General features: G+C 34.2%; 2 protein-coding genes across 2 annotated transcripts; one reads left to right on the top strand and one right to left on the bottom strand.

Annotated features, from left to right (window-relative positions):
* Nucleotides 1-247: 247 nt before the first annotated feature.
* LOC104249573 (phragmoplastin DRP1E-like) lies at nt 248-7045 on the top strand. Its single transcript, XM_009806018.2, has 15 exons — nt 248-516; nt 774-837; nt 2007-2114; nt 2334-2435; nt 2844-2894; nt 2983-3044; nt 3252-3342; nt 3469-3533; nt 4269-4463; nt 4595-4714; nt 4798-4868; nt 5186-5411; nt 5863-5913; nt 5984-6352; nt 6733-7045. Exons 1-15 carry the CDS (start codon nt 388-390, stop codon nt 6859-6861), a joined length of 1833 nt encoding a protein of 610 aa, XP_009804320.1. The 5' UTR covers nt 248-387; the 3' UTR covers nt 6862-7045.
* Nucleotides 7046-7619: 574 nt separating this feature from the next.
* Nucleotides 7620-10657, bottom strand: LOC104249572 (haloacid dehalogenase-like hydrolase domain-containing protein Sgpp). The gene is made up of 5 exons (XM_009806017.2): nt 10337-10657; nt 8868-8982; nt 8499-8650; nt 8143-8404; nt 7620-8062 (listed from the first exon to the last, which is right to left on the bottom strand). Exons 1-5 carry the CDS (start codon nt 10369-10371, stop codon nt 7871-7873), a joined length of 756 nt encoding a protein of 251 aa, XP_009804319.1. The 5' UTR covers nt 10372-10657; the 3' UTR covers nt 7620-7870.
* Nucleotides 10658-19239: the final 8582 nt, after the last annotated feature.

Here is a 19239-nt window from a genome sequence, read left to right as displayed (position 1 = left end):
TTCTTGCCACGTAATTATTATTATTATTATTTTACTTTATATAGTACGTACAGGAGATAAAATAAAGTTTTTTGTTGACATGAAATAAAAAAATAAAGCTGACAACACATAAAAAAAAATGTCGTCAAAAAAGATCCCGCCCAGAGTCAAAATTTTAAAAATGTTGACAACTTCCCATGACCTGAAAAAGACTATCCCACGTGGCGCACTAACTCGACCACCAACACAAACCCCCTGGCAGTCACACTCCTTATCAAGTCAAAAAATAATAATATAAAAATAGATTCCGTCACGTTCTCTACATTGGTACTACTACTATTGCTCGTCGTCATCGCCGATAGGGATCTACGACGTCGGAGAATCGATAGGGTTAGGGTTTTCGTTAAAATGGAAGGCGTCATTGGCCTTGTGAATAGAATTCAGAGAGCGTGTACGCTCCTCGGTGATTACGGTGATGATCGAAGTTTGCCTACTCTTTGGGATGCTCTTCCAACTATCGTCGTCCTCGGTGGCCAGGTCCGTTTCATATACACTTATTTTCGTGTGTTTTCTCTCTGTTTTTGCTTCTTCTTTTTTTTGTTTATTGTTTTCTGCTTATGTATGTGTTTTGGTTATTTTATGTACGTGAGAATCTGTAGATGATTGTTTTCTGTTTTATCAGTGTTTGTGATGGTGTTAATGCTTTTTATGGAATTTTATTGGTGTTGCTAGTTAATTTAGCGTTCTTGCTTTGTTTTCTGAACTGTTTTGATTGAATTATGGTGGTTTTGTAGAGTTCGGGGAAGTCTTCGGTTTTGGAGAGCATCGTCGGCCGGGATTTTCTTCCTAGAGGATCAGGTAATGGTTAATGCACGAATTATATATACTTTTTTTAGGAAAAATAAGTGCAAAACTACATTCGTAAAGTTAAATCTGCTGTTCTTTTCAGTTGTTTTAAACTATAATTTCTCAATTGGAGATTTTTTTGCCAGTTGGTTGGTGCTAACAAATTATTAAAAAGCAAAAGAAAAAAAAAAAAAAAACAGAAACAGATTTTTGCAAAAGCCTAGGTGATGTTTTCCTATCTGCCCAAGCCTTGTTAGGTGAAGTTACTCGATATTTGTATTGGTGAGAGAGGTAGCAAGAATCCGGGAAATAGTCGAGATACACACATATATGGATCAGTCAATGGAATAGAATATCAGAAACTTAAAAATCTGATTCTTTTTCCCAGAAAGATAAAATGAAATCAGCTTTAGCAAAATGTTAGCTCTGATTATGTCCAATAAAATAAAGAAGATATAAAAGACACGTAGTTAAGCCCTTAATTACTTCCTTGTAAATTACTATAGTTTTGGCTTTTTTGTTTTTCTGGGAAGAAGAATAGAGAAATACCGGATGGCTGGTATCATTGTAAGTGCTGTACTATTAACACATGCAGGTAGAGAAAACTAAAATAAGCTGTTACTTTAGTGAAAAAGAAACTAGTCTTTTTTAATTGGACCACAATTTACATTCTCAGTGACTCTTATATTGAGATATTTGACTAATTAGGGAAAATGCTACTTTTCTAGCCGGTTTTAGACCTTTTGACCTAATGATTGGAGCTTATGCTTATGTCATTATGTGTATTATCATGATTTGCTCGAGTTAAACTTTTCTTATCACAATGATAGACACAAAAAATAGATAAGACACTGATTCTAAGTGTCTGTTTTTTAAAAGAAAAATTATGTACTATTTATTTCCTTCTCTACCTTTCAGCATAACCCAGTTTTAACCATATTTGCCCTGGACCTACAAACTATACCATTTCACTAGTTTAGAGATACTCCAAATTGATACAATTTTCAGGAAGCTGCATTGCAATTTTATAAAAACACCTTACAATTCTGCTCTATTGCAATCTCGCTCTCCTAATAGAAACAAAAATCTATAATTTATTGGAAAATAAAGCGATAAACCACAATATTTCTCCTTCCCTCCCTTTTGTTCAGTTTTCACATAGCAGTATTTATTTTGGGCAGGAATTGTAACAAGAAGGCCATTGGTTTTGCAACTTTACAAGACTGAGCCAGGACAAGAAGACTATGCACAGTTTCTTCACACTGGAAATAGAAAGTTTATAGATTTTGGTATGTTGGTTTTTTGAAAATGTGGTACAACGCATAGTTGCCTTAGAGCTTCTTCATTTTTTCCTTTACTGTTGTGCTTTCGACATTACCTTGTCATATTTCTTCTGGTAGTTAGTCCATTACCGTAGCCATTTTGGAAGTGAATCTTCCGTGTAATATCATTTCTAACTATGCAATATTTATGTGTTGATTTGATTTGTACATTTCTTCTTAATGAAGTTATGGTAAGATCAGAGATCCAGGAAGAAACGGACAGGGTGACTGGAAAGACAAAGCAGATTTCTTCTCTTCCTATTAATCTCAGCATCTACTCTCCAAATGGTGCGCCTTTTATGTTACTTTCTTTTATTTACAATAGTGTGCTGGCTTTCATTGTGGATTTAGCAGTGTATCTACAGGAAGGCATGCAACTGATGGTTTGCTTTCTTGCTTCCATATGTATATGTCCATTATGTTGCATTTTGCTGTGCTTCTCCAAAGTTTTGTCTGTTATTACCTATTATTCATATAGCACACAAAAAAAGAACTTAATAAAGTTATTATATATGTAGTTCATATTAACATGTTGTAAAACGTCCTTGATTTAAGGAGGGTGGTGCAATTGCTTGATTGTAAGTTTTTAGCTTTACTCTATGGTTGATAGATTCTTGGTGGTATTCATATGAGTACTCAGTATTGGGGTTTTGGTTTCACTATCAATCAGATAACTCATATGGGGTTTCATTGCAGTTGTCAATTTGACGTTAGTAGATTTACCTGGTTTAACAAAGGTTGCCGTCGGTATGTTTCTTCATTCTCATGTTGTTGATCTTTCATTCGTACACGTTTCATGATCTATTTTGCTCAATACAATTGTGTGTGTTGACAGAGGGGCAGCCTGAAAGTATAGTTCAGGAAATCGAAGATATGGTTCGCTCATATGCTGAGAAGGTAATATGCTGAGAGGCAGAGAATGTCTTTGTTGATTGGCAGAATCTAACTATGTTTCTACCCTTTAGAGATGAGAAAGTGGAACTTTGAGAATTATGATCCTGCCACACAGAAGTTAGAGACTTTGATGCTATTGCTTAGCTTGTAAATTTTGCTCTCGACACTTGATAGGAACCAACTGACAACACTTTGGTTCTTGCATTGTAGCCGAACTGTATTCTTTTAGCTATTACCCCAGCCAATCAGGATGTTGCAACATCTGATGCTATAAAGATTGCTCGAGAAGTTGACCCAACTGGTATTATTTTCAGATCTTCTCTGGCATAATATAACATTTGCTTAATTTTTCCTGTCTTTGTTTTTTCTCCCACATTTTGAAAAATACTTTTGAGGGTCATTGGAGCATTAACTTGTTTCCATGCAGGTGAACGTACACTTGGTGTGTTGACAAAGCTTGATTTGATGGACAAGGGAACAAATGCATTGGATGTGAGTCTTTTTTCCTTTCTACCTAACAAATGGCTTTTGTTTGTTGAAGAGGTGTTATATTCTCTGTATCAGTCAACATCTTTTGATTCCTGATCCATTTTTTTAATGAGGAGTAGTTTATAATTATTCAGTGGCTTATACCTATTAAATCTTCTAAATTTACGGGAAAAACCCCCGCTAAACTCTTCTTAAAGTCTGTTCCATGCTGATTCCTCCACAGGTCATCTGCAATATCCATTACCACTTTGGATTTGAGTATAATGTGTTTGTTTTGAAGTGATAATATTCATTGAATGTGAGTTTTATGTCTGCCAGAGTATGAGGATAGAGCGTATAACTATTTTCATCATCTGTGGCTATATGAAGTCCCTTGCATCAGGCATGCATTTTAAAACTGTACATTTATGGACAAGAACTTTCAGTTAAGTTATACCATGCTGAACTTCAAGATTGGTATAAATAGGTATTGATGAATAGTTGAATGTAGAGAAGGCACTGATGCCCTCTCGAGGCCATAAACTACAGTAGGATGTGGTTGTTTCCTTAGGATTATGCAACATTCATTAGGTTCTCTTTACAAATACGCTTAAATTCTGTCATTAATAGCAGCAGTTTTTATGTTATCTTTGCTGCTGCTAGTCTTTTCACAATTACAGATAATTGCAACATCTTTTTGGCTGTATCCTATCATATATTGACATTCCTCTAAGGTACCTTTTCAATTGTGTGATGAAGGTTCTTGAAGGAAGATCTTATCGTCTACAACATCCTTGGGTTGGAATTGTCAATCGTTCACAGGCCGATATTAATAGAAATGTTGACATGATTGTTTCAAGGCGCAAGGAACGTGAATTTTTTGCTACAAGTCCTGAGTATGGACATTTGGCTAATAGAATGGGTTCAGAGTATTTGGCAAAACTACTCTCGAAAGTATACACTCTACCGAAGCTGCTTATACCAAGAAAGATTTATCTCTAATTCTTGCAATTGATATTTGTTACTCTAATTCTTGCAATTGATATTTGTTACACAATGCTGATAGGAAATATTTGTTTTTCCAGCACCTAGAATCTGTGATCAAGGCCCGTATACCAACCATTTTGTCTTTGATCAATAGAAGCATTGATGAACTTGAGGAAGAGCTGAGTTACCTAGGGAGACCTGTTGCTATTGATGCAAGCGTAATGATACTAATATTTTCCTTTTTCTGAAAACATGCTACTGTTTGATTCAATATCTTTAATAGTTTTGCTTAAATCGACAGGCGCAGTTGTATGCCATATTAGAGCTGTGCCGTGCTTTTGATAGGATTTTCAAGGAGCATCTTGAAGGAGGGTAAGAATATACATTTTTCTTTAACCGAACAAAGGAGGAAAAATTGTTGATTTGACTACTACTGTATTTTGCTTCTGTCTTCACAACCACAACTATATTTTCTTATGTAAAGGAAAACACACAATGTTTGGTTCCATTAACATGTAAACCATTGGCTGTCAAATTGTGTTACAACCTGTGAAAATGTTGGAAACATGTAATGAGGATATTTTCAGTTGTTTTCATGCGTAGTGTCTTAAAAACCAAGGACATATACTACACTGCCTTATAATGAGGTTAAGTTGATCATATTTGGTCTTCCACATCTGCTTGTATAGGCGGCCAGGAGGAGATCGCATTTATTGGATTTTTGACAACCAGCTCCCTGCTGCTCTAAGAAAGCTTCCACTGGATCGTTATCTCTCGCTGCAAAATGTTCGGAAGGTTGTCTCTGAGGCAGATGGCTATCAACCTCATCTAATAGCACCAGAGCAAGGTTATAGACGGCTTATTGATGGCGCTCTTAATTATTTCAGGGGTCCTGCTGAAGCCTCAGCAGATGCAGTAAGTACTTGCACCTTTTTATTCTTTTATCCAGTGGATGTGAATTGTCATGTTACTTCATGTGGCTATGGTTAAGGGAATCTTTTTATGACATTGGTTATGCAAGTCCTTTTTTGGGACCAAAGGTTGTGACCAGTATTCCTGAAGTTATTGAAAATGGAAGCTTTCTGAAATATTCTCTCCAGGGATTGGAAGCACTAGCTTAGCTTATGTACTAGGGAATTGAGTAGGAAAATAAAATCATGGTCATGTCAAAAGGAGTTTGTCATATAAGCCAACTTAAAGACTTGGAATTGTATAGCAATAAACCAATTAATAATAACAACGCTGCTTAAAATTGAAAGCGCATAATTTTCCCCTCCCCACTAAAGAAAAACGAACCAATAGTTCAGGATTCCAATGCTCAAGTTGAAACTGCTATTTCAACTGACTCTATGAATTGACTACGTAGGTTCACTTCATCTTGAAAGAGCTGGTGGGGAAGTCAATAGGGGAAACTCAGGTATGATCCGAAACCTCTACTACTTCACTATCTAATGGTAAATGATGAAATTGATATTTTCTGGATGCAGGAACTAAGTCGCTTTCCAACTCTTCGAACAGAGATAGCATCCGCTGCGAATGAAGCATTAGAGAGATTCCGCGATGACAGCAAGAAAACTGTTCTGAGGATGGTGGACATGGAATCCTCATACCTTACTATTGACTTTTTCCGGAAACTCCCACAAGAAGCTGATAAGGGTGGAAGCCCAACTGCTTCAACTGCCGACCGTTACACAGAGGGGCACTTGCGCAGGATAGGCTCAACCATTTCCTCATATATCGGGATGGTGTCTGATACCCTACGAAATACAATACCAAAGGCCGTGGTTTATTGTCAAGTTCGGGAAGCCAAACGTTCTTTACTTGATCATTTCTATACGCAACTGGGCAAAAAAGAGGTATTCCACTGGTCTACTTAAATTAGATACCCTCCAGAGATTCTTTTTCCCTTATGCTTAACATCCTTAATGACATCAGTAGAGTCAATGGATGATGATCAATTCATCAAATTGTGAACATGTCATTAGAGGTGAAAGCAATGTTATCTGCTGATGCAATGTTACAAGCACTTTAAACCTTTTCTTTTACTTCTATACCCAAAAGTTTCCAAATAATTGGAGAGTTTGATATGATTTATCAGGGAATTTAAAAATATCGAATAAATAGTCTCAACCAATTTTAGTAAGACCTTTCACAGCAGAGGTTGAAATTATGGTCTGCTTTCCTTTCAGGTTCAAAGTTAGTCTACAGTACTTAATGAATTTTTCCCAACGTGTAGGGTAAAACTCTCGCCCGGTTACTGGATGAAGATCCAATCCTGATGGAGAGGAGGCAGAAATGTTCAAGAAGGCTTGAGCTGTACAAGTCTGCTAGAGATGAAATAGATTCAGCGTTATGGGCAAAATGATGTGAAAGTGTACATAGTTTGCACAGACTAATTGGAAAATGTTTTTTGGTCTAAACCTAGGCTTTTCAAAGCCACAGCATCTTCTTACGGGTTTAAACTAAGTTGCATTATTGGCAGTTTTGAACTTTGAATTATGCCTGTCTTTTACCATTGGCAATATCTAAGAAATTTAGGCTTTTCCAAAGCTACTGGGTCGTCCATGGAGGGGGGAGTTTTTTAAATTTGCATAATTTTTTCTGTCACTGCCTGTCAGACTTCAAAAAAGGCAGAGGGAAAAAAGTAATGGTTTGTATATCTTATGCACTAGCTGTGCAATGGAAAAGAAAATGGTATTTTAGCTATATTTACAACATCATCTCACAAAACATACTACGTCCTAAGCATAGAGGGTTGCAGTAGGTTGACCACTGTAAGAATAATTCACTGTGATAAGCTCTACATATGGAACCGTGTTAACCTAAACATATGACAATGTGACAATACCAACAACGTAAGGTAATTGGGGTCAATGTTACAGAACGTGTCTACCCAATCATGTTATACCTGGAAACAAACATGTTAGACCACATATGAAGAACAGTTCATTGATATTGATTGATATGCAACTTCTTCATAACCAAAGTCCAGAGCATTCAAACAGATATGAAGAAGTTGTACTTTTAGCTCATTATCTTATGCACTAAATATAATCACTCAAGGCCTGCAAGCATGGCAAAATGAATTCAAAAACTGGTATCTAACAAAATGCACAATGAAGCTAAGCCACAATCTGGTAAAATTGAACAAGTTATGGTCAATGAATAGCCACCATATTCGGTTTTCGTATACTCTTAATTCAATATCAATGGTAGGACCTAGCACAATTGATTTTATGAACGAAAATAATGCTAATACCTTTTCCCTCTTTGTTTATTATGACAAGAAAATACAAAGCTTCAATGAATCATACCCAATAAACTCTTTAGAGATCCACGTCAACAACATCAGTTTTCACCAGTAAGCGTATGTCTCAGACTGTGGTTGTTCCAGCACCTGACTTTTTGTCGATCTCCTCAAGATCTGCCCATAGTTTCGGATCTTCATAATCTTTGATAAGAAAAGCAGGCTTTGCTTCCATAAGCAAGTGAGGTGGATTTCGGGTTGCCAATCCGACAACAGGCATCCCAGCTGCCACCCCAGCTTTTATTCCAGAAACGGAATCCTAAGCATAGAAGAAAAGTTATGACTTCTAATGGTGTGAGGATAAGAAAATGAAGAATGTGGTCGACAAAGAAATCAGACCTCAAATATGAATGTGTGATCTTTCGACACCTTAAGCAGTTCAAGGGCCTTCAAGTAAGGGTCGGGAAATGGTTTTGCACGCTTACACTCACTTCCAATAATAACCACATCAAAGAAATCCTTTAGGCCAAGTATTTCTATTATCAGTTCACCGTTCAGTCTAGGTGCATTGGTAACTGCAGCCCGTTTCAGCCCACGATCCTCAATCCACTTCTTCACCTTGTACAGGCCGTCTATAGGTTTCAACTGTTCTTTCACCAACCTAATTGTAACAAAAACAGCTTGCCTATGAGACTGGAGGAAGAGTAGCACAAGGTCAATTGAAATATACAAGTAGCGTAAGTAGAGTTACGAACCTTCTAAACATAGCTTCTTTCTCGTCACAGAATTTAAGACCCCTTTCCAGATCATCAGGGAAAAGGGCAGCAGCAATGTCATCATTGTGTTTGCCAGCAATAGTTTTGACAAACCAGTCCTCATCAACCGGCACACCACCATTGTAGCCTATCTGCAGAACCAAAATCGCCAGCAATTATGAGAAACATGATTGACATTTTCCCAAATATCAGTAACTTCTGCATAAACAGGAAAAACAAAGCTTCTTCCTCGGGTGGGGTTGCAAATGTGTCCCTGGGGGTGAGGGGGGGAGGAGGTAAGGAGCATTTCACAAGTCAAAAGGTACAAAAAAGCTTTTTCTATAAAGAAAAGCGATTAATTGTTGTTACCTCTAGAAGCATTTCACGGAAGGCATAAAAGTGAAGTGGATCTGAATCACATAAAGTCCCGTCTACGTCAAATAGTACTGCTTGAAGGGGAGCAAGTCTTGCTAGAGACGAAGAACTGCTAAGAGAAAATGTAATAGTTTAGCTTTGCTTTCTGAATGCAATCATAAAAAAATCTCCAAATACAACTCGGTGTAATAACAAACATTAATCAATGCAAGCTTTATACATTCCATGGACAAATCTAGGCTTAAAACATTTGGTGCAATGACATCCACTGCCTTTTGTTAGGATGATGTGTCTTAAAAAAAGTAAACATATGCAACAAACCACACCACCCCGAAGTCATTGATTCTTATCTTGGACTACCTCTGACACAATCTCAAAGAATGTATTAAACATTAGTATGGGTATTTCCTGAACATTTTTATGAGGGCCAAGAAATCATGAAAAGGATTAAAGCATTAATGATAACAGATTAACAGTATCTCAATCTATGTTGCCCGGACTCTTCAAAATGTTACCACACCAGTGTCGGATCTTGCAGAAATACACTACTTTTGGAGGATTCGACACACACCCTGCAACATAGATCTCAATGATATAATGAAGTTCATATTTTGAAAAAATCAAGTTAAACGTGCACTAAGTTGCTGTTCATTAGGGGCTATACCAGGAACATTTTAAGCATAAGATCCAGCTTAAGTTCAATTATCCTGTTATCAATTTGGTTAAGTATGTTCTGGACCAGACATTTACTAATGTAGTATACGGATTTAAATTCAGTGAGGGGAAGAAAATTGAGAATAAATTGCAAAGAACTTAAATCGTGCAATAAGCCTAGTCCAATAGTCACTATGAAGCTCATACCAGCCAGGAGAAAACAGGAATTCCCATCATATAAAAAAGAAATTTCAACTAAATGAAAATAAACAGAAGTCATCAGTGTTATATTATGAACCAGAAAGAAGAAATCGCTAAAGATGCCCAAAATCACAATTGATCAATCAAAAACTTAGTGAGAATACTGAGTTTTGGATTAGAGAAAACAGAATAAGAAAACCAGTAAGAAGGGAAGATATAGATCTGCTTAGCAATAAGAATACACTTTTTTTTTCTTTTTTTTTTTTTTTTACATTTTACCTTTATATCAATCGATTACAAACAAATCAAACAAGTATTTCTTGATAATAACAGAGAAATCTCATTAGATGCAAAATTTTCAAATGGCACACATTGAGATCAATGGCTTCAATCATGCAAAAATGGAGGAATCAAAACAAGAAGCTTAGATCATATGATTATAAACGGATTTAAATAATTTGGGAGCTTAAGCAAATTCATGGAGGGAAAAAAAAGAAATTCCAATCAACAAAAATGCATCAAGAATCCAAACCCCAGATCAAATCTTGGCTAAAATTCAAATTTTGTCATCAAATAAAAGCAAAAAAAAAAAGGATTAAAATTTTCACCTTTCTGTAGAATTTTCCCCAGCAGGAGCAGTCATCTTGAAAAGGGTATCAAACAATTCTGAGAGTTGGGTAGAAAAATGCTGATTTCCACAAAAGTGTGCTTTGAAAAACTTGAGGAAATAGAAAAGGTGGCGACTTTACGAAGTGAAGAAGAAAGAGATGGTATGGTATAAGAGAATCAGAATAGTTCACCTCCAGCGTTCCAATAAAGCGTAAGTGTTGGCCATTCATATTTTCCCTAACTTCACGTGTTACATTTCATGTTTTTTTTTCTTCTTTTTTCCGTGCATCTTTTACTTCAACCAAATTTTGCTTGCAACTTCCAAAGTGTCTACTTCCTCTAACCTAAAATTAGTGGTTGTGTGGCAGCAAGAAGCATATTTTTTTTAACAATGTAGTGTCCGAGTCAATTTGAATACACTTAAATTAATTAATCTATTGATAATAGAGTTATCTAATACTGTCAACCCTCTCTATGACAGTCTCGTTTGTTTCGATATTTTTTAGCTTTTATAGTGAACGGTTATTATACACCTATAACAACATTTAACGTTTAAATAAATTTTGGTTCAACATTTAACATTTAACGTTCAACCAAATATGTATCTCCAAATATGCGCAAGTTCAATAATCATATTTTGCAGGTAAAACCTAATATCGGGTCGGTTAAGCTTAGAGCCTAATGTAATAGGGATGTGACATGTGAGATGATATCTGATAGTAGAAGGATGTTTGATCAATTAATTGGTATTTATTCTCGTCATTTGTCAATTAAAAGAAGTGGAGTATTCAATTTTTCTAAGTGAGAGTATTCAATTCTGCTTCTACTTTTGTTCGTGTGGCTGTGTTTTTTTCAGCCTTCCCTGCTTTTCTGGGAAGTTTCGCTACTAATCTATATACCAAACCAACCACATGCCTTTTTTTAAGAGTTCCGAACCAAAGTATTGGTTTTTTAAACTCGAAGTATCAAAATAGGTGAAAGAAAATGATTGGTAACCTTTTTTGTATAGCGTATGAATTACGCGCGCTATATCTTAATGACACGTTTGTTTGTGAAGGTATACTTGATTTTTCAAAAGCCGGTCAAAGTACAGCTATATATATTAGATGTGCTATAAGTACTGAAGTTGAAAAGACAGATAGGTATAGCGCATCAAATATATATATGCGTCATACCTATATTAAAAAAACAACCAGTCTCCTTCGGGACATAAGCCAAATTTTAGTGATCTAATAACACCCGATTCAAGGCGTTGTCGTGTAGTGGAACTCTTTTATTGCCCGATTCGATGGTCAAATTTTCATTCTTTCAAACAACTCGAAAAAGAGGTATTCCGAATCACTTTTGTAATATAACTCATGTATATAATTGTCTATTAGCTGTTTTTCGAGGGTATTTGATGAGTTGTATTTTAAAAGTTGAAGGCACAGGGCAAAGTATTTTACCAATTCTTATCATGATGCCACTTGACATAAAGCGCGATATTTTTTTTGGTTTAAAAAATAAAATAAAATTTAAAATATATCCAAATATGAAAGATTATGGAGAATAATTGAGAAAGAGAAATAAATGTTATCATGAATATGTATGTTAAATTTTTTATGTTAATATGAGTTTATCACAAAAATAAAATAAATAAGTAAATATGAAATTTTAGTCCTTATTAGAAAAGCTAACAAATGAGTTATGTGCATTCTTTCTTGCACAAAAATATTGTTTTTAGGATAATATGTGCATAATGCTAGTATTAAGTTTAGTTTACTGGATTTGAAAACATACAAATAGGAAGAGAAGTCAGTTTCAATTAATGTAGAATATATGTATAGTACGTGCATCTTGTTTTGATAATTATAGACTTCATACGTGCACAAGTAGATTCACCATTCACGTGCATTTAGTTGTGCAATGCACATCCTGCGTCAATTATCAAAAAATTTATTTACAAGAACAACAAAGTTATAAATGTATACATATGTTATTGTAAAATAGAAATTGAAGTGAAAAAAGTAAAATTCCCTTAAATAATGATACAACCTCAGAATATTAGGAGCATGTGTTGTATGTAAAGCCAAAAGTTTTTGTAGTCTTGTTAGGACAAAATCCTACTTCTGGTAGAATAGAGAGGACATTTAAAGTTGACATGATTTTTTATTTAAATATTTTAATTTAGGAATATTATTAATGAGCACGTACATTACATTAATTTTGTTCCAATTAGGCACTTCTTGCTGAGTTGACACATAAAGTGAGTTTCACAAAATATAAGTGCGTGAAGAGCCCAAAATATAATTTTTTTTTTTTTTTTGGTCTTTTTTATTTCCTTCTACTTCTTCTTTATGTACGCCACCATTTCCATCATTGCCTCCTCCACTTTCACCATTTCCTTCTTCTTCTTTATCAGTGTCACTACTCATATCCAATTGAAAATTAAAGCAATTAATTTAAGCTTAAGCTCTCAAATTCAATCATCTTTCCGTTACAGAACTCTCAATTAATTTTACGTAAGCTCTCAAATTCAATTACTAGCTAATGCTTCGAATTCACCTTTCCGTTACAGAACTCTCAGTTAGCTTGTACCAGACCAAACAACCAGTCGCCGCCAAGCTCCCCCCTCCTCACCACCAAATCCTCCGCCACCCTCCTCTCTAACTCCCATCGCCGAACCCTTCTTCTTCACCCACCCATCTCCGACCGTCACTCTTCTCCAGGAGCAGCCCCCCTATTGATTAAAACTGAAATGAGTCAGAGTTCTTCATTTCAAATCGAAACACTATTAATGGGGTCTTTAAAAAGCTTAAAGGTTTAAAATGGGTTACTTGATTTGATGAAATTAATGTTGGGGGTGCCTTTGGGTCGTCTTGGGGAATCTTTAGCTGAAGTTATAACAAATTTGGAGGAGTTTCTCTTAAAAGTTTGGATTAAAATCTTGGTTGGAACAAGAACACACATGAAGATAGTGAAGAACATCAAGAACACACATTAAATAGATTTAACATAGTTTTTCCTCTCTTTTTTAACTCAAAAAGATATATGTCGTCATTTTATTCGCCATTTGCCACATCAATAGCGAGTGTATTGCACACACTTTGTAAGTTTCATTAAATGTCAAAAGAGTGTCTAATTGGAACAAAATTCGTGTAATGTACGTGCTCATTAGGAACACCCCTAAGTTCAGGTGTCTAAATGAAGAATCGTGTCAACTTTAAGTGTCTCCATATGTATTCAGCCAAAAGAGGGATAATGCATAAAATCCTCCTGAACTATACGAAAGTTGCTACGACACACCTTATCTTTGCGGGGTCCTATTATCCCCTAAACTTTTTTTTTCCATAATTCTTTGCACCTTTATTGCTGACGTGACATAAAGAACCAAAATTTGGCAAACGGTGAAATACAAGCGTTGCCACATGTAATTTCGTATTTTTTTAAAATCTATTTCATTTTCTTTCTTTTTCTTTTCTTTTTCATTTGAAATGTAATGGAAATATTATTTTGTATATAGAAAAATGAAAAGGACAATTATTTTTGTATGAACTTGAAAAATTATTAGAGGTGTTGAGCTTATTCGGACGTTGTTGAAGTTTTAAAGTTGAGATTCAAGTACTAAATTCATTCTAAATTCATAGTGATGAGATTCCAAAATGAAAAAAGAATTTCGAATCCATCATTGTTGAACCTTGAAAAAATTTAAAGAACAAAAAAATGGGTTTGTCAAAATTCTTGGTTGTTGGCTAAATTGATCACTGGGGTATGATGATGATGTTGTTGTGAGGTTGTAGTTGAAATTTGAGCTTGATTGGTGCGGATTTAGCCGAGTTTTTGTTAAATTTTGACACCAAAAATTAGATTTGGAGCTCTTGAAAATTGGTAATAAAATGGGGATGAAGAATTCTTAAAAATAAGCTTTGGAATTGATACGTAGCCATTTCGTATAGGTTAGAGCCCTTTTTTTTAATTCTCATGCGCTTGAAGGAGGTGTTCTCACACAGTGCTCCACGTCAACAATAAAGATGCAAAAAATTATGGAATTTTTTTTCCTATGGGAATAATAGAATCCCCGCAAAGGTAAGGTGTATCGTAACAATTTCGGGTATAGTTCATGAAATTTTATGCAATATCCCTAGAAAAGACTTCTAGTAGATTGTTAGATTAACCAAATCAATAACAATTTCGGCAACAAGCAAACTTGCTTGGATCATGTAATATTTTGCTACTGTAGCACTAGTGAGTGAAAACTTGACCACAAAGCAATTGAGAATATAAAAGTGCAAACTCACGGTTGGTTTTCTTTCTATCATGCATTACACACATACCTAGAAAAGGTCTTTGATTATCGGAGGCGGAATTAGAATTTTAAGCTTATAGGCTTGAGATTTTAATGGTCTTTAAGTTACTAGATTCTAGATTAATAATTTATATATATATATATATATATATATATATATATATATATATATATATATATATATATATATATATATATTTTATAAGACAAATACAAAATTTTAATTACTGGATTCGGCCGAAACCGATCTCGACGCTCTATCTCCCCCTGTTGGCGCTTATGGATAAACGAACTCAAGAAATATGCAATATATGCTATGAACTAAGGAAAGAAGAATGTGATTAATCAGGTAAGGAAAACAAACACATAGGTTTCTAAGACAGCCAGCTGAGGAACAATTATGATTAAGGGAGAAACATCAAGACAGCCATATCGAAAATTCTGAAAAGGAATAATACTACCTATCTGAAGGCTGATACAACTCTAGCTATCATTCATTTAAATCTCATGCAAAATGGGAAAAGGAGTAATACCTCATATTAGAATTTGCAAACCTTGTAATATAATTCATTAGAAAATTAAATTTCGTGATAACGTTTATTGTGCGTACGTCAACTGATTCTATTAAGTATCTGTTACCTCTCGCCATCACAGGTACCGAATGACTCTGTCCACAAATATGAGAAGAAATAACCTAATATTTTCTTGTTCTTTTTTTAGACCTCAGAGTCTGAAGTTTATTGGTTCTTTCCCTTCTCATTAGTTCAAAAGCTTGGTCAAATTCAGCTTCTTCTCAAAAGCACCTTTTTTTTTTCTTTCAAAAGTTTGGGCAAATACTTCAAACTTTGAAAAATAAGCACTTTTTTGAAGAAGAAAAAAGTGTTTATTAAGTTTGGAAAAGCTTGGTCAAACAGATTCAGAAGTATCTACGCAACATCTGTTGGTTCCTCCTTTTGTCAGATATTTTTTTTTTCAAGAAGTGTGACATAATTTTCAATATTTTTATGACAACAAATAGGGGAAATTGTTTACTGTTTACACATCAGCAAAGAGAACATTGATCTACTAGTGTCTAGTTGAATGCAAATCCTTACTTCAAGCGTCGACATATGTCTTTTATATACACATAAGGCCTAAAGTCTAGGTCTTGTACCTCAAACAATTGGCACAAGTACATGCATCAAGAGGTCAAATCCAAGTGAACAAGACAAGTAATTACAAATTTGTAGTGGTACAGTTGAGCATCTTCAAGTGGGATGATTTATACCTTAAGAAAATCCAAAGCAGAATGTTATGAAATGGACTTGCCAAGGCTCAACACTAGCACTGAAAATGAGATTCATATATAGCAGACACTGTAGGGTCCAAATTCTTCAGTGGTTTCCATGTCATGGATGATGTTTTACAATCTCCTTGGGCTCCTACCTCTGTTCTTAATTGAATTCATGAGATTATGACCAATTAGTAAGCTTAGCCACGGAGCGGTGCCTTGGCGTAACTGGTAAAGTTACTGTCATGTGACCAGTAGATCACGGATTCGAGCCGTGGAAACAACCTCTTGCAGAAGTGCTGAATAAGGCTGCGTACAATAGACTCTTGTGGTCCGGGCCTTGATCACCGAGCTTTAGTTTATGGGGCGTGATGTGTAGGTTTGACGCATGTCGCGGATTCAAATTCTGCCGCAAACAAAGCCAAATATTTTGTGTGGAGAAGAATAAAGGAGCAATCTCATTATCGATCGAGAATTTGGAATCACGTTCCATTGGCCCTTGAAAAAATTTCGGTTATAGAAAAAGTAAAGTACTCATTTAATATTTAAGTCCATAAAATTCCAAATGATTATAACCTTTGAAATTGCCAATTAGAACTCTCATTTAACAGTTAATGTTCTTTTCTTTCCTAATTATAACTTGGGCAACTATCAATCAGATTGATGTTCTTTTGATCTTTTCAACTTTGGCAACTAGCAAGCTTTTCAGATTTCTTCTTTTTCTATTCCCATAAACAGTTTTGTGCCCAGTTGATTCACAGTCGAGAGAAAATAAAAAACTAACTAAATAAATAAATAATAGAAACGCCTTTGCATGTTTGGTAACATAGAAAGGTTCCAAAGCACTAATAAAAATCTCAATTTTCAATATTCGTTTTGGTGTTTTGTTTTTATACAAGAGATTACAGAATATCACAAAGAAAATTGCAACAATAACTATGCCTTAATCACAAAAAGTTAAAGTCGGTTATATGAATCATTAATGTCCATGTCGTCTCCATCTTACTGTCACTGTAACAATTACTATGATTGGTGTAAATTATAACGAAGATTTGGAACTTAAATATTAAGTTCGAGAATTTAGATGTATGTTTCCTTGCACTTTCAAAATCCAAGATATCAGAGAATCCTTCTGACTTTTAACCACACTAGTCTTAGGGTACGCGCGTTGCGCGTGTACCTATATCGATGAGCATAATTTTTAAGAATTATACATATATTATTAATCAGTATGTTTAAGTTATTAAATATAAGCTAAAAATAAGAAAAGTTTCTGAAAATGATATATATCGATTCTATTTAGGTGGCTAGCCATTTGAGCTGGTATAATTATTACTGTAGTAATTATAGTTATAAAACATAGGGAAAAAAATATGAACTAATAAGATCCATAATTGATATGTATTAGAACACCTTCCAAAAAATAAATTTAGATATTGTATATATTTACAAAGCAAAAGACTTAGAGTCTGAGAACCAAATATCCTGAAATATTGAAGGAGTGTCGCCTAATATTACCGACTTTAATAACAGTTAGTTCTCACTTATTCTTCATGGACTTTGCCGTTTAATTTTAGATTATTTTTATATTTTGTAAAAAAAATTATATTACATAATTCAAATAAGAAAAAGTGTTATACAAGGTATTTAATATGAGAATCTTTTATATATTCAAATAATGAAGAATTTAATGCACAAAATTTTAGTTGATTTAAACTACTCCCTCCGGTCCAAAATAAGTGATTTTTGGCCTTTTTTTTGTGGTCCAAAATAAGTGATTTTTCCATATTTCAAGAATGAATTAATTATTTTTTTTCTACATTGCCTTTGGAGTAAATAGTGTTGGAGTGTGTGTTAGGAGTATTTATGTGAAGAGATAGTAAAGGTTAATATGATCAAGTTCATTTTTAATTAATGTTAAAAGGTGGGTTTCTTAATCTGTGTGAAAACAACTAAAAATCACTAATTTTGGACCGGAGAGAGTACTAAATATTGGAACAAAAGCTTAATCTCAAGCAATCATATTCCAAAGAAAATAGAATAAGCATATCTAAGTTGTAACCCCATGTTTTGTGAAATAAAGTATTGGAAAGAAATACTAACAGTTTAAATAATCTAAAAAATTTAAAACATTATTTTTTGAACCGAAGGATCATAAAATCTTTTAACTAAAGTGGTAGAATCATAGTTTACCTTGTCCTAACTCCTAAGTATTGGTTCGTGATAATTGAATCACTAAACAAATTAGTTGTGATATCTAATTATAGAACACAATCGTTCTAACTGTAATAAAATAAAAACAAATACACAAATATCAATATTCTCAAAATTTAGAATTATGTGTAAATTAAAGCTCATTAATTTAAAAAGTAAATGATTTATAGAAAGTAAATTGTATTTGAACTTAAAGTCCTAAATATTAGGATTTCTTATATAGTTCAAATAAGGGAAGATATATTAAATAAAGTTATAGTTTTTTTTCTTCTAAATTCCTAAATATTAGTTAAATGACTGTTTTGTCTAATGTGAATTATATTTTTAAAGGGTAAAAAAGGTTCGCCAAGGACCTTCGTGCTTTTAATATTATATATATATATATATATAGATTTTTGAAATTTTTAGCAAATCGTTATTAGGATCTTAGACAATATAGTGCAAAAGCACCTAACTTGTCCCCTAATTTACTTGCACCACAAGCAAATTCCTAATGAAATTTGTCCTGCAATTGTAAAGTCAAAGATATATCTGTTTCATATCATCATACATCCTTATCAAAATACACACACTTACTCACACCCAGTGTTTGTGCTAATCCAATGGATACATCGCTTGTGTTTTTCTATACACTGTTATTGCTTAACCATAGTTAATTAATATAGATACTCACCTCAATTTTATATCACTTTGCTATGGCAAGCTAATGTGATCCAATAAATGAAATGTGTCTTTATATACCCTGTGATCACTTAAACGTAGTTAATTAATATGCATACTCACCTCAGTTTTATCACATAACTATGGCAAACTAATGTAATTTAGTGTAAACATCGAGTGTAGGTTATCACTATCACACAAGTTGGTTCAGACCACTAAGTAGTTCTGAGATTATTCTTATCAAGAAAGAGGCCATGTCATGCAACAACAATAAATCCAGTGTAATTCCACAAGTGGGGTCTAGAGAGGGTATTGTATACACAGACCTTACTCCTACTTTGCGAAGGTAGAAAAGTTGTTTCCAATAGACCCTTGGCTTAAAAAATAGTAATTGATTAGTAGTTCTCCCTCAGTAGTCAATATCTTTTACAATACTAATACTAATATAGTTTCTAATAGGAGCATCTGAAGGT

This window comes from Nicotiana sylvestris, chromosome 8 (assembly GCF_000393655.2).
Source record: "Nicotiana sylvestris chromosome 8, ASM39365v2, whole genome shotgun sequence".
NCBI lineage: Eukaryota > Viridiplantae > Streptophyta > Magnoliopsida > Solanales > Solanaceae > Nicotiana > Nicotiana sylvestris.
This window is presented reverse-complemented; position numbering and strand designations above follow the sequence as displayed.

Excerpts from the sequence above, each read along its gene's own strand:
- LOC104249573 (XM_009806018.2), top strand. The coding sequence starts at position 388 with ATGGAAGGCGTCATTGGCCTTGTGAATAGAATTCAGAGAGCGTGTACG. Across the intron at positions 517-773 it reads TCGTCGTCCTCGGTGGCCAG|AGTTCGGGGAAGTCTTCGGT; the intron begins GTCCGTTTCATA and ends GTGGTTTTGTAG. Across the intron at positions 838-2,006 it reads TTTTCTTCCTAGAGGATCAG|GAATTGTAACAAGAAGGCCA; the intron begins GTAATGGTTAAT and ends TATTTTGGGCAG.
- LOC104249572 (XM_009806017.2), bottom strand. The coding sequence starts at position 10,371 with ATGACTGCTCCTGCTGGGGAAAATTCTACAGAAAG. Across the intron at positions 8,983-10,336 it reads GGGGAAAATTCTACAGAAAG|TTCTTCGTCTCTAGCAAGAC; the intron begins GTGAAAATTTTA and ends TTCTCTTAGCAG. Across the intron at positions 8,063-8,142 it reads ATCACACATTCATATTTGAG|GATTCCGTTTCTGGAATAAA; the intron begins GTCTGATTTCTT and ends TTCTATGCTTAG.